Source organism: Crocodylus siamensis, chromosome 3 (genome assembly GCF_052110815.1).
Source record: "Crocodylus siamensis isolate JL-2025a chromosome 3, ASM5211081v1, whole genome shotgun sequence".
Taxonomy (NCBI): domain Eukaryota; kingdom Metazoa; phylum Chordata; order Crocodylia; family Crocodylidae; genus Crocodylus; species Crocodylus siamensis.
In genome coordinates this window covers 208,262,576-208,278,251 of record NC_143397.1, presented here as the reverse complement: position 1 = coordinate 208,278,251, position 15,676 = coordinate 208,262,576, and the positions used below count along the sequence as shown (strand labels likewise).

The 15,676-nt window shown below is 45.8% G+C and overlaps 1 protein-coding gene across 1 annotated transcript; it reads right to left on the bottom strand.

Moving 5' to 3' along the window:
• Positions 1–6,643: 6,643 nt before the first annotated feature.
• On the bottom strand, positions 6,644–14,230 carry LOC149869386 (fatty acid-binding protein 5-like). Its single transcript, XM_090040240.1, has 4 exons — positions 14,069–14,230; positions 9,686–9,858; positions 8,595–8,699; positions 6,644–8,187 (listed from the first exon to the last, which is right to left on the bottom strand). Exons 1-4 carry the CDS (start codon positions 14,142–14,144, stop codon positions 8,137–8,139), a joined length of 405 nt encoding a protein of 134 aa, XP_089896366.1. The 5' UTR covers positions 14,145–14,230; the 3' UTR covers positions 6,644–8,136.
• Positions 14,231–15,676: the final 1,446 nt, after the last annotated feature.

The window sequence follows — 15,676 nt, the reverse complement described above, 5'->3', positions numbered from 1 at the left end:
AAATGGGTAGTTCTGTCTGGGATCATTCTGAGCTGGCAGATGATCCTACATATGATATCTGCTTGCACTGCCAAGCCAAAACTATACAGGGCAAGGGAACAAAACACATGAGCACCATGGGGATGCTGATGCATCTCCACAGGCACCACCCCTTGCCCTTGCTCCTTCTCAGCCTGGCACCAGTGGGAGCATGCCCAAAGGGAAGTCCCCCTCTCACTCCAAAGCCCCCATCCCCCCCAAAGCAGACGCAGGCACCCTGGAGCAGTGGGGGAAAGGCAGACAGAAAGCAGGGCACGTTGTAAGGGCAAGTGAGAGCACCCAGAGCACTGGGGAGATGCTTGCTGTCGATGGCCAACCCTTCTCCTTAGTTGAGTGGCCAGGGTTTGGGCAGCTTACAGTGCTTATGGCCCTATCATACCAAGTGCCCACACACACCTTCTTCAGCAGGACAGTGGTGCCCTCCCTGTATGAGGCATGGAGGGAGTACTTGAGGGAGGAGCTGCTCAAGGCAGGCTCACAGGTGGCCTTACACTTCACCTCAGACATCTGCAGCAGTCAGGGTGGGGATCACCCAGGGTACCTCTCCCTCACAGGGCACTGGTGTGACCAGTCAGGCCATTGGTGGGCTCTCTTTCAAGCCAAGGTGATGGATGAATCCCACACGACAACAGAGATCAGGAGGCCATGAACCACTTGGTGCAGGGGTGGCTCACTAGGCAGAGTGAGCTCATCTGTGGGATCATGGTCACCAACAATGGGGCCAATATGGTCAGGGCAGTCCATGATGCCACCTTTGGCATCCACTATGTAGCACACAAGTTGCACCTTTTTGTCAATGATGCCTTGAAGGGGGACAGGGCTGCCAGTGATGGCACCAGCACCACCAGCAAGTCCATTTCAAAATGCAGGAAGGTGGCAGGCTACTTCCACTGGAACATCAAGTCGGGCAAGATGCTGCAGGACAAACAGGCAAAGCTGAACATCCCGCAGCACAAAATCATGCAGGATTTTGGGACTCAGTGGAAGTCCACATAGCTGATGCTCAAGAAGCTGGTGGAGCAACAGGTGGCCATTCATGAGATGGCCTTGCTCAAGGAGATTGGGATCAGTGCCCCCCGAACAGAACTGAGTGGGATATCATCTCCCATATCTTGGTGGTCCTCAAGCCCTTCCTCAAGGCCCCCAAGACCCTTAGCGCTCCCAAAGCCTTCCTTGGCCAGGTGATCTGCATAGTAAGGGAACTTCAGAGCCAAATGGAGAGCTTCCAGGGGATCAGTGTTCCTGGCTGGGGCAAGCTGCTGTCACCATATGTGCAGGCACTGGTGAGGTGGTTGAAGGACAGCATCAGGAAACAGCTTGATCTCTTGTGGGCCAGTATGGTCCACGTGCTGGCCGCCATGTGTGACCTGAGGGTGAAGGGTAGCATATGCAGCAGCCAAACCCTGAATCAGTGGATGGAGGTGCTGGTGAAGAGAGGTGGTGGAGGTGGGGGGGACATGAAAGAGGGGAATTGTAACAGGTGTGCCTCTCCAGGGTCCATCCATTGGTGACCCCACCCACCTGTTATGGGCCAAATCCCCATGACTGCCTATCTTGCTAAGGATGTAGAGTTGCTGCTGTGCGTCCTCTTGGCCTACTGGGCAAGCTGCAGCCAGATGTGGCTGGATCTAGCCACAAGCGCCCATGAACGCCTGTCCTGTCCACCAACAAGTGTTCCAGGTGAGAGGGTGTTCAGCATCACTGGGGATGTTGTGATACCCCACTGCACCTGCTTGGTGGAGCAGCTGGTGTTCTTGAAGGTGAACCTCCCACTGCTGGGGTTCCCTAAGATCCACCTGCAGACAGACTGAGTATCACCCTCATCACTCCATCCACACCTATTTCCTTTTTTCATTTTTTTAAAAACAGTTACTGCCCCACTCTCAGCTGGATGGGGCACTCACTGCATCACCAGCCAGCAGGGGAACAACATGTCCCTGCTGAGCTTGCTCCTGTGCCAAGACAAATTTGGAGGTATGAGCTGGAGCTATTGGAAAGGAGGAGGCCCCAGGTCTTCGGCATGACCACTAAAACTGCACCCTGCCTAGGTAGGGAGACCTGGTGGGACTGTTGACAGCACGGCAGCCCCATAAATGCCAGGACCAAAGATCCCCTGATGAAAGGCAGGTAGGAAGCAGCATAACCTCCAGCTAACGCAGGCACACACATGGTCCTGATGGGGGAAAGCCCAGACCTTTCATGTCTTTGACAGGCCTAAGTCTTGCTGGTTGTAGTGCAGCTTTGAGGCTTCAGGTGAGCTCAGCTTAACTGCCTGGGATGCCAGCTTTTGAGTTGAAAAACGCTTTGTCAGGCTGAGGAAGCACCTGCAGTTGGTGTGTGTGCTGGTCCTGGATCGAAGGAATAGTAAAGAAGTCAGATGCTAGCCTGGCCCGCAATGCAGGCAAGAAAGCCAGTCAGTGAAAATGGAAATGGAGCTTGTAAATTGTTCCCTCTCAGGATCAGTCCTAAGAGACTGGAGACAGAGTGGGTTTTTTTTTGTGGGGAGTGTGCTCCCACAGGTAGTTGTCTTTGACAGATTCTGGTGTGCAGTTTGTGGGGTAAAGGAGATAATTGGCAGGTTTTGTGTTTTGAGCTGTAGGAAGTTGGCTTCAGTTCTGGTGATGAGGTTAGGTGCTTGTTTGAATGTACAAACCACTTTTCAGAGCTGGGCCTATGAACTGTACTTCATCAGCCTCCTAGGTAGTAGGTACAGAAACTCATGGACTCAGATAGACAGTGGAGTTCTGGCACACTGCGACCTCTGCCAGACACCTGACTCCCCAGATAACTCTGCATTTTTATCTGTGCTGTTACATCCCCCTTTCCCTCCCCACCCCACCCCAGCCTGTCCCTCACCCTCTGATGCCTCCATTTCCATTTTCACTGACTGGCTTTTTTGTCTGTATTTCATGCCAGGCCAGCCTCTGGCTTCTTTACTATCTGCACTTCAAAATGGCAGCAGGGGCACTTTAACTAAAGCACCCCTGCTGCCATTTTGAAGCACAGGATGCTGAATACATGAGACTCTGTGAACACTTTAATTAGAACAGTTCTTGAAACCGCTATAATTAAAGTCCCTTCCCTCCCCCCACAAACTTATGAAGACACCCCTTGTGTTTTCTGCTGTCTGATCCTGGAAGTGTTTGAATTCATTAGGCATCTCCTCATATGATTTTAAATTCCCTGGCTGCCTATAGTTCTGTCTCAGCACATGCCCTGAGGAATTGCCCTGGCCTAAGCATCTTTAGTCTTAGCTCCCCACAGGTGTCATCAAGCATTTTGCTGCCCTTTCCCACTGAGGACCCTGATTTAATAGTTGTGCTCCAAGCATGCTGTAGGGAGAAGTTACATGTTACATTTAGATTATGCAAACTCTGTGGGATGGTAAGTGGTTGTGACAGGGCAGTGAGTACACCCTGCCACTTGAAACCCAAAGAATCATAGAATCATAGAAGTAGGGTCGGAAGGGACCTTATAGATCTTCAAGTCCTACCCCCTGCCAGGGCAGGAGAAAAAAACTGGGCTCAAATGATCCCAGCTAGGTAGGCATCAAGCCTCCTCTTAAAGACCCCCAGGGTAGGAGCCAGCACCACTTCCCTTGGAAGTTGGTTCCAGATCCTAGCCGCCCTAACTGTGAAGTACTTCTTACGGATGTCTAATCTAAATCTACTCTCCAACAACTTGTGGCCATTATTCCTTGTTATGCCAGGGGGCACTAGGGGAAACAAGGTCTCTCCCAAACCTTTCTGGTCCCCCCTAGTGAGTTTATAGACGGTCACCAGGTCCCCCCTCAGCCTTCTCTTGTGAAGGCTGAACAGGTTCAGGCCCTGCAGTCTCTCATTGTAGGGTCTGCCCTGTAGTCCCCGGATCATGCGGGTGGCCCTCCTCTGGACCCTTTCAATGTTGTCCACATCCCTCCTGAAGTGGGGTGCACAGAACTGGACACAGTACTCCAGCTGTGGCCTGACCAGTGTTGCATAGAGGGGGAGGATCACCTCCTTGGCCCTGCTAGAGATGCACCTGTGGATGCACGACAAGATCCGGTTAGCCCTGCCAACCGTGACCTCACATTGTCGGCCCATGTTCATCTTGGAGTCAATAATGACTCCAAGATCCCTTTCTGCCTCCGTGTTCTCAAGAAGGGAGTTTCCCATCTTATAAGTGTGCTGCTGGTTACTACTGCCCAAGTGCAGCACCCTGCACTTGTCAGTGTTGAAGCGCATCCTGTTTTTGCTAGCCCACCCCTGTAACCTATCCAGGACTTGCTGCAGTCTTTCCCTCCCTACTAGCATGCTCACCTCACCCCAAATTTTGGTATCAACAGCAAATTTAAATGGTCCTTTTCACCCCATCGTCCAAATCGCTGATAAAGACATTGAACAGCGCGGGCCCAAGGACCGAGCCCTGGGGGACTCCGCTGCCCACTTCTCCCCATGTTGAATATGACCCATCTACCACTACCCTCTGAGTACGAACCTTCAGCCAATCTGCAGTCCACCTGACTGTGTAGGCATCAATGCCACAGTCACCCAATTTCTTAATGAGGATGGGGTGGGAGATGGTGTCAAGGGCCTTGCTGAAGTCCAGAAAGACTACATCCATGGCACCACCTGCATCCAAGGTTTTTGTGACTTGATCATAAAAGGCAATCAGGTTGGTCTGACATGACCTGCCCCTAATGAAACCGTGCTGGTTGCCCTTGAGCATCATCTCTGAGGCTGGCCCATCGCAGATGTGCTCCATGATGATCTTCTCAAAGAGTTTCCTTAGGATTGAGGTAAGACTGACGGGCCAAAGAACAATGAATACAGCAGACTGTACCCATTCAGCAGGACTGAGCAATCAGAGAGAAGGGCAAAAGGACCCAGATGTTAATTAGGAGGACTAGCTGGACATGCCACTTGGGATTGCCCTGGAAGTTAAAACAGGGATGGGCAAGCAATCAATCCCTAGAGAGGGCAACAGCATGAGCAGAGGCTTACGTGACTGCACAGAGTTGTGGTGCTTACATATGACTGTTGGTGACAGTGGAAAGCTATAGGACCAAGACTGACTTATCTGAGGAAAGTTACATTTTAAAAGAAAAGGGTAAGCTCTGCTCTTTCCTTTAAGAGAAATATTTTAGGCCCATAATTTCAGGAGAGGGCTGTAGATGGTGGGTCCCAAGTAGATAGAGACGCCTACTTGCAATTCTAAATTAGTGTCCCAAGATACAAAATAGTTTAGGACACATCCCCCTAGCCTCCTATTGGCTAGCTTCAGGCAGCTCCCTGTACAGCACGTAGTCTGTTTGGATGGCTGTTCTAAGGCACTTCACTTTTTGAGGTTATTCTGAGGCCCACTATAGGAAGTCTAGGGGCTTAACATTGTGTTCTGGATTCCATTCTGGGTGCCAGGCCCCTAAAAGTTCGGCAAAGTGGCACCTAAGTTTTTGACACCTAAATCCTTCATTTGATCTATGCCTTAATGCTGTATGATGTGCGTGAAAGATGTTGTACTTCTGGAGTTATTTCAATAAACATTATACTAAAAAAAACACATGACATTGGATCATAAATGCTTTTTCCATGTTTATGTATGGTCATAACATTAGTAAAGTTATCAGTGAAATGGTATTGTGAGATGCAACTGAATATCCTTCCTACTGAAATCTGTCAGTACTATTCAAGGCCAATAAACAATGTAAAGGAAATGTTTTCCCTGTGAAAATGTGATTAATTAAGAATAACTTTGACAGAATACAATGTGTTTTGGCTTGTACTGTACTTCATTTCCACATGCTACTCCTATGCTTTGTTTTCTTCTGAGAATAAAACAAACACAAAAAGTATATTAAGGATAGAAAGGCAATACTGTTAACTTCCCCGTACTGGTAGATGATAGCCTCATCAACACATCAGATTAAAAATAAGTGCAATGATTGATCACCATTTCCTTTCTCCTCTAATAGTGCATCTGGAGGAAATTGTTTCATAAAAACAGAGCATTAATATAAACAGATGCAAAATTTTATAAAGCAGTTGAACAGCCAATAGCATGAGCTTCTACCTCTAAAACTGGGGTTCCAGGGCCTCTGTGGGTCAGAATCTAACTGCTGCATAAGGGATCAGGGATGCACCAGTAAATTTGGTGATCTATACTCTACAGGAGAGTGTTTACAAAACAGATTTCTGGCTACCTCAGTACTGACAGAAGCCATAATCCAATCAGATGTACAGAATGAACTACTAGCAATCGCCAGAGGGACTCATCAGTTCTGCAGCAACACAGTTCTGGGGTGTAAGTTATTGAGAAGCTGCAGACTACTCTATAAATTTAACATACTACATGTAATGCCCTCAGAATAGGGACAGATCAGTCTTGTAATTTTTCTTATAGAAGAGGACACTTGATAATGAAGATCCAGCAGGGATCTGCTGAAGAAAGAATTCAGATACAGAAGGCAAAAGGAGATGCTCATACACTTCCCTGAATAAAGGATTTCCTGGAGACCTCACAAAAGACATTAGTCATGAGAAGGGAAATGCCCAGTAACTTTCTCAGAGGCTGTAATTTCATGAATGGAGTAGTTTATGGAAAGAATAGACAGAAATCTGAGTGGAAATATTTTTTTCTGACTTTATTTTTGTATTTTATACAAAACGATATTTAGTTTGAGTAAGCAATAAATTTCTTTTTCTTTAAAGATTCAGCTGATGATATCAATTCAAGATGCAAATGAGGAATGAGACTGATGGCTTTTTATGGAGTGTTGTTTTTTAATATATTGACCATATGGCAGAAACATTACTGACCAGTGTCCCCAGCCTGGGTAATGTACTGGAGTCTTGAAGGGCTCTAGTGTGCTCCTAAGGCTGGAAGCACTGGCTACACATTCAATCTAAGGCATGACAGGAACCAGCCACAATTATTACAGTTATTATTTCGTGTATTTTCTTGTGTAATAACTTCGCGGCTTATCCCCTGTTTTATCATGTCATTAATTGAATGAACATGTGGCTAGGTCACTACTTAAGATGTGATTAACTGGTTAATCACATCTTAAGTGCAACATTTTTCAGGGGCCCTAGAAATCCTCCTATCATATTTAGCTAGCCAATTCTAGTTTTCAGGACAGGCTAGGCCAGTCTGATAGCACTGGTAATTCCTATAAAATTGGTATTCTCCTACACAGCTCTTTATCTGTTTCCCAACTGTTATAAAAAGTAATAACTCTACACCATTAATATTTATGATTATTTATTTGACACTTGAAAGCATATAAAACTCCATTACCAAATTTTTGAGCCAGCAAAACTTAGGCTTTCAATTTCAGGAAAACCTAATGCAGCTCCTAGGCACAGGGGCAGTGGTGATGTCTGGTTGCCCCCAGGCTGCCTGAACAATTGTGTGGCTGTAGCAGCAGCTGTTTCTTTCTACCCTACTGCCCCTCTCCACCCGGGAAGCTGTCCCAATTGCCCTGCCCAAGTTAGCCCACTGCTGTTAGCACCTGAATATATGATCTGACTCTTTGGGTAATGGGATTTGAGGCTCATTAATAAAAATAAGATACCTTAAAAATGTACTTTTTTTGCTTAAACCTACATTTTTCTCTCAGTTATCCCAGCGCAGCCCTGTTCTTTTTGCAAAAGGCAGACAGTAACACACAAAGTTCTTGCACCATTATAAATGGATCACACCATTTGAAAAACTGATTTATTACCTTTATCAATTAAATATGAACAGTCAAACTCAAATACAATTTGCCATTACCTGTGCTTTAGTATTCTACATGGACATTATCTCATTTGACTCTAATTGTAGACTCTATTCTGTAACTCAGCTCTAATTAAATAGACTTCACTTAAAGGTTGTGTGTTTTTTTTTAATTCACCATATTGAAAGCAGCTCTAATTCATATATTTAAGAAAATTTATTTAAATGGCCACAACACTTCAGAGTAGTTACATCATGGCTTTGCAATATGATTGCACATAGCTGTTTAGTCCACTGGAATACTGGACAGCTGGGAAAAGATAAAAATGGAGTGTACAGTAAGTTTGTTCACTGAACTGTTGTTAGGAAGTCCAGCTCAGTGCAGAGATAGAGACATGATCCTCATGCTTTGTTGTAGGTTCTAATACATTTGACATCATTCATATTGCATTCCTAGAAAAAAAAAATGATACGTGAATTACATTGCATAGAGTTTAAATTAGGACAGAACACAGGAATGCAATTATCAATAGGAATGCAAATATAGATTCTGAGTTTCCTTTTAAGTTATAGTATAGAAAAATACAGCCCAGGTTTATCAAATATATGGCCCACTGAGTCACTGTATAATAGCCTCTCAGACTACCAGCAGGCAACTGGAAGTTGGGAGGTGTGGTCAGGAGGCTAGAGCAGGCCATTGCCTGCTGAAGAATCTGGGGGCTTGGGCCCCAGTGGACATAGTGTTCAGTGACAAGAGGGTTAGCAGGGGACAACACAGGGGACAACACTCATGCACCAGCTGCTTGCCTCTATAGCCTTACAGAAGTCAATGATCAGAAAGCAAGAATTAAGTTACTTACCACCACTAATTTCCCATCCGCTATTTTCCGAGTTATTGTGGATTCCTTGCCATCCCATGTCTGAAGTTGGTGCAATGTGTTATCATCAGTTAAGGTGATAAGGGTCTGCAAATAAAGACAATGACTCTGAGCTCAACAGTAAAGTTCCGATTATGTGATGCACTCTAACTCTTTTACTCCACAGAGGAAATCCTAGCCCTGCTGAAGGCCCAAGGAATTTTTCTATAAGTCCCAAATTTTCACTTTAAGTTTTTTTGATGGTTCTTGCTCTTACATTACTCTGCCACTTATCTAGGAATGTGTCCTACTAGTCACTGAATATAATAAAGCTGCTACAGCATGCACAGTTTAAATTGTGCTCAGGCCTTTGTCACTGGTGTTTGGTTTTGCACTGGGCACATGTAATGACAGTGCATAATTGAGCTAGGGAAGAGTTTTGGCCAGTGCACTGAATCCAAACAATGTGACAGATGCCTATCCAGCTTTGACAAGCCAACTAACTGGTATGGGTTAGGGCTAGCAAATCCTGCATCTGTGGACAAAGCTGAAGTCTCTTACAACCCTATGCTTTTATAACATTCAAAGAGATTACGTTTTATTCATTCTCATCCACTCCTAATCATGAACAATTCCTCCAACTAAAATGGAAAGGCACTTTCAGTCTGTGGAGTTCAGGAACAGGGAGTCAGACTTGCATATCCTTATAGGTCAATCCAATGCACACTGAAAAATGTTGCGCAAGTGCAAGAGATTATGCTTTAAGATTAGCTGTGATAACAAATCCCACACCTATTTTTGATAGAGGTGCCACTGACAGTGTTTAATATGTATTTATACGTCTGTCAGTTTTAATTAAACACACTAAATATCACTGTTTTGCTATGAGAAAGTGATTAACTAGACATACATGGCTTTATTTTGTTTCAGTGTTTTTTCCACTGGCAGTTAGTGTAGAAGAACTGAGATCAATGGGGCTTGTCATCAGCATGCTAGCCACACATACAAAGTAAGGCAATACTTGATGCAAGTAGGGGTCATAGAAGGGTATCCACTGGTTTGAGGTTATTCAGAAGGAAGTCTGAGGTACTGACCTGAGTTTTCCTGCCATCTAATGTAAGTTCCTCAAATTTCTCATTCAGTTTGAAGCTAAATTCTGAGTTTTTAAAGGTGCTCTCTGTTTTCACAGTGATCGTATCTCCATCCTTACTGATATAAACATCTGGTTTGGCCATACTTCCAAATTTCCTCATGGCCATACTGACACCTACAGAGGGAAAAAAAAAAAAAAAGCAGCATTTTAGATGAGACAATCAGACAAAGGCCTAGATTTATTAGATTTCAATAGGAGTTAGTCACTTCAGTGTGTGTGGACTGCAGCATAAGACTCAAAGAAAAATTATCATTCAGAGAAAGCAGGTAAAATTCATTGCAAGAACTCATCTATTCTGTATGCTCAGGAAAAAAAAAAAAAAGTTTAATCTACTTCTCCCCCTAGAGGACCAACATATTTTCTGTCCATTCACTCAAACATGGGTGGATCTAGGATTTTGAAAAAGGGGAGGGTGTAGATAGTGTGGCATAGCGACACACTTTTCTCCAGTTAAACAAAATAGAAGCTTTATTCACTAGAGGCCTAGCACTATATTATTCAGTTCAAAGTAAGATCAAAGCAAAAAATATATATATATAAAACTTTATTGGAATGTGCACTAATTTGCAGCTAGATTTTATATTGGTAGATCATAATAAGCCATGAAGTCAATTGACTCCCTCACTGCTGCTTGAATAGAAACGCTGTTACCCCTCCTAGGCAGTTGCTTTTAAAATTTAGGTAAAGCAGGACTCAGAGAGGGATATAACTGCACCCAGTCCTGCCCACCCCCTTCTCACCCCCAGATCCTCCCTTGCACACAAACCAATGTGCAAGCTAGAAAGGGCAAACATGAGCTATAAAAGAATTGCCACACAAGTAATTCTGCTTCAAAAATTTTCTAGCTGATTTTTTCAAAATATAAAATCTACTCAAAATATATTAATCTACTCATATACATTTATTTTAGTTTATTCAAAGTCTATAGTTCTGAACTCTTGCGATTAAAAACAAAAACAAAAACCACAGAACAGAGGATTTCATATGATGAATATTGGCTTTCAGAAGTGAGAACACTCACAGGATCCATTAAAATCCATTCAGATGAGTTTTGCAGACAAAACCAAGGAAGAATGAAACTTGCAGCATCACTTGCTCTAGCCCTAATTTATGGAATTTCATGTCAACTACAGAAGCAGCTTCAAAGCTGAAGACGCTTCACCAAAAAAAAAAAATTTCATCCTACCTCGAGACTCTTTTTAATTAAAATTAACTTGAATACTAATGTAATCTAATATCAACCATCTAAAACAGAAAAATAACTTTGGTCAGGCCACAGTTGGAGTAGTGCGTCCAGTACTGGGCGCCGCACTTCAAGAGGGAAGTGGCCAGTCTGGAGAGGGTTCAGAGGAGGGCCACCCGCTTAGTGAGAGGGCAGCAGGACAGGCCCTCTGAGGAGAGACTGAGGGACCTGAACCTGTTCAGCCTCAGCAAGAGGAAGCTGAGGGGGGACCTGGTGGCTGCCTATAAACTCATCAGGGGAGATCAACAGCAAATAGGTAGAGCCCTTTTCTCCCCAGTACCACCTGGGGCGATGAGGAACAATGGCAATAAGCGGATGGAGAATAGGCTTAGGTTAAAGATCAGAAGGCAATTTTTTTTTTTTTTTTTTTTTTTTTACAGTTGGAGTGGCCAAAATCTGGAACCAACTTCCCAGGAAAGTGGTCCTCGCCCCTACCTTGGGCAAATTCAAGAGGAGGTTGGATAATCACCTGTCTGGGGTCTTGTGAACCCAGCATTCATTCCTGCCTGTGGCAGAGGGTCAGGCTAGATGATCTGTTCAGGTCCCTCCTGACCCTAGCTACTATGAAACTATTGTGGAGGTACTTGGACCATGAACTACACAGAGCTTCTTACACTACCCTCAAATCAGCAGTTTAACAGCACTCAACAACCTGAAAGCCTATGCATATCAGAGCTCAGGATGATGCACTTTTCTGTAAGAAGTGTCACTGAAGTAGTGAGCAGTTGCTTTATGCAATATGTCATTTGAATTGTCCTACACCCCTGATGCATGTTACATTTGTCACGCTGTACACTTTAAGTGTGACAAAACATGAGCATCCACATGTTCATGAAGTTTGGCACATTAAAAGAAAAAAAGCATGATCAATTATAAAAGCAACAGATCCAGGACAATAATGCTGCTGTTTCAAACAGCAACTTCTTTGTCATGGAAATGCAATATATCAAAATGGGGTGGTGGGAGGGAGAGGAAACCTGCTGGTTTCCCCATAGCCTGCTCAGCCCGCAAGCTGCAAAGACCAATTTGCCACCATCATCACCTGGCAGCAGGTGTGATTGAGCTACAGTAACAGCAGGGCCTGAATGGCAGTGCCTACCACACAATCAGCCCTTAACACCATGTAGCTCAAAGACAGTTTTCAGCCTTGCTACCAGGGAACGTTGACAGAGCTGCAGCAGCAGCAAGGCCTAATAGATTGACAGAGACCACCTTATCCTTTGCTGCCACCAACCATTTGTGGGCAGCCCCATCAGCTGTTGCCACCATGGCAAGAACTGACCGAGCAAGCCTGTCAATAACACTGTTCTGCCCGCTGACAGGCTCCCTTGGGGAGCAGGAGAGCTCAGAAACAGCCCCTATTGCTTGCTGCCGGGAAAGCATGCCTGTGCGGGATCTGCCAATGTATGCTTGCCCCTATCTGTTGGAGTGCTGCAAACTTCATAGCACAACAGAAATTATGTGCATCTAGGGCCTCCATGTTCTCATGTACAGCACAACACAGTGTTCTAGCCTCAAGATGACTGCATCAAGTGTGGTGAAGACTAACCTCAAAAAGTTTATAGCTTCTAGCTAGGTGGAGGTGATGAAGAGAATTCCTAGCCACAGCTTCTACTTGTACCTCCACAACCAACTGTTTCCAATAACCTGAGTGACAAAAAGAACCCTTCCCCTGCCCCCAGCTAGAAGGGCACAATCTAACTTTGCCACTTTTTCCAGTTAAAAATCACCAGCCAACAAGAATGATCACTGCTATCCAGTTTGCCTTTTCATCCAAGTCAGTGACTCAGATGATCAACCACTCGATTAAGTCCAATTAAAGGAGACAGAACTTGATATTTTCTCCATACTGAATTATAATCTTCTTTATAATACCCCTGAACAGTCCAAGTTGGAGTTATAATATCATAGACCCCCCTCAACTTAGGGTCAATAGGCTCAAAATTAAGTGACAACCTAGCCCTTGCCTCTAAGATCATAGAGGGTGGATAAATGCCAGACTAAAAATGATATGTGGGCATAACTACATATGCTGTGTAGCCTACTGTAATGCTCATTAAATTGTCACTGAAAACACCATGCTATTTAGTTAATGTACATTAAGATAGGCTACTGTGCATTAAGCATCACTTAAAAAACCATGGGCATTTATACACATACTTTTTTGTCCTGTGACGCACTGGAGATCCAGCAGGGTAGAGCAGATTCAATAAATCTGCTCTGCATGCAAGCTGATGCACACTGAGCTGCATCACATCCAGGTGTATAAGTAGCAAAATGCACATCAGCATGCAGAAAATGACAGTGGTGAGCTTTTGAGCAAAAACATCTTCAAGGGGTTTTCATTCAAAAACATACCACAGCCATTTTCTCAGTGCTGAAACACTTCACCACTTGCTCACGCAGCACAAACATGTACAAATGCCCCATGCTCTTTACCTAATGTGCATTAAGACAAGCGAATGTGCATTTTCTTAGTACCTCACAATGGAGATGCTCAATTTAATGTGCGTTGACTAAAGTGCATTAATGCATGTGTAGATGTGCCCACTGTTTTTAGTGATGCTTTAATGCACATTAAATTAGGCTAAAGCACATTAAAGCACATGTGTAGATGCACCAAAGTGTTCAACAGCCAAGAGGGAGATAAAAATAATGAGCCAGGGCTTTGTCCTGAGCTTTATCCATGTTGGGTGAGGGCATTAGCCCTGTTGCGCCAGGACTGCAGGGAGTCTTATGCGGGTTCAGACCACGGCTGTGTGGGATGGTTTGCATAGGGACGATGCCGCCTGAGGCAGGCAGGGGCTGGACTAGGTGGCCCCAGGGCCCTCCCAGCCCTGCTTCGCCGCAGCTCTGGTTGTGAGGACTGTTAATGCCATCTCCCCAGACGAGCGAGCGGCGCGGGCGGGAAGAGGCCGGCGGCCAGGGGCTGAAGCTGCCGGCTCGAGCTGCAGGGGGAGAGCGCGGGGGGCAGGCGGGACCCGGGCCGGGCTTGCTGCTGCGGCGGAGCAGGAGCCGGTCCCAGCCTGGCGCAGAGCTGCCGCCCCGGGGACCGGTCCCGATCCCGATCCTGCCCCTCACCTAGTTCCTTCATATAGTCCTCGAAGCCTTCGCTGGAGATGAGGCACCACTTGCCGAGGAAGCTGTCGATGGTCATGGTGCGGGCGGCGGGACGGCAGGCAGGCGGACAGACGGGTGCGATGGCGATGGCGGGAACGAGGTCGGGCCGGGGCCGCCTTTATGCCGCCGCCCCGGCCCGGGCTGCCGCCGGAGCCAATGGGGCGCGGTGACGTCAGGGCCCCCCCGGGCGGGAGCAGACACGCGGGCGCCGCCCCGCCGCCGCCGGCAGGTGAGACTCGCCCGCTCGCCTGGCGAGGTGCGGCTCCCGCGGCCGCTGGGGCCCGGCGGGACGACATCACTCACCTCCGCCAGGAAAAAAAACCTCTGCCGGGCTTTGCCCCACATCCCACCCTGCCCGCGGACCCACGGAGCCACTACAGCCGGGCACTCCCGAGACATCCCTGCCCCCCGGCCCGCAGGGCACCAGCCTGCCTGTCCCTGGAGAACCTCGCCCTTGGTTTGGTCTTGATGAATCTGGCCATTTTTGTAAGTGGAGCTGCCCCCAAACCCCAGTGGCTGCCCCAAGAGACGATAAGTCAGGTGCCTTCCGCACGGGAGCCTGGCAGAAGACAAGTGCATAGCCAGCCCCTTCGCCTGCCTGAATCAAGCTCGCTTTTCTACACGCCCCTCTAGACTCTGCCAGCCGAGCCCATGAGACCTGCAGCTGCTCCAGCTCGCTCTAAAAATTCAGTTCCCAGCACATCCCTACTCAAAACCACCTCAAAGATCATTGATCCGCTAGTTTCAAAACGGTGCTATCCAAATAAACCACCATGGCACCACTAGTGACTGAGCAGAATCAGCAGTTTCACACTGGAAAATGAGTCAAGGTATGCGGGTTTTTTGGTGAAGAAGTGGCTACTTTTGTTTAGTAGTAATACTTTGATTTTGGATCAAAAATTAAATGCAATAACCACACAATCTGGTGCTATAATTGCTCCAGAAACTGCAAGAGGTCTGAATTTTGAGTGCAGTAAAAGTCAGCTAGCGTTAGTTTTTGCTTTATCATTCAAATTTGCAGTAAAGTAAGTCCAGAAGCCACCTGAAACATTTTCAAATTCCAATATTTTAACCATTTAAAAAATGCCCTCCCCCCCATATCATCCCACTTTAAATTCACTTCTGCTTATCTGCCAGGATGTTATACAACTACCCTGTGTTTAGACTTCTAATCCAAACAATCATCTCCGTATTTGTTTTCATTCATTTCCACCCGGTGATGGATTATCAGTTTTTACCATAATGTCCTTGCTCTTCAGTAATCCTATGTTTTCTTTTCATATATCAATAGTGTGACAGCATCTAGTCATAAGAGAGCAAGTCACATTGTCATCAGACAGTTAAATTTAAACTCCATTTCCTTCCTCTTTCATCCTTCTTGCTTGTGTAAGTGGATCTAGAGTAGGTTTTAAATTAGCCTGGTATTTACTCTTAGAACAACTGGTGTTCTGTCTGTCCTGTCATTCTTTATTGCTTGCTTTTAAAAAAGGATACATTAAAAGAAATCAGATTACAGATCAAACAGAATCATCTTTTATGTGTTAGCAAGTGCTAAATCTCCTATCTTGT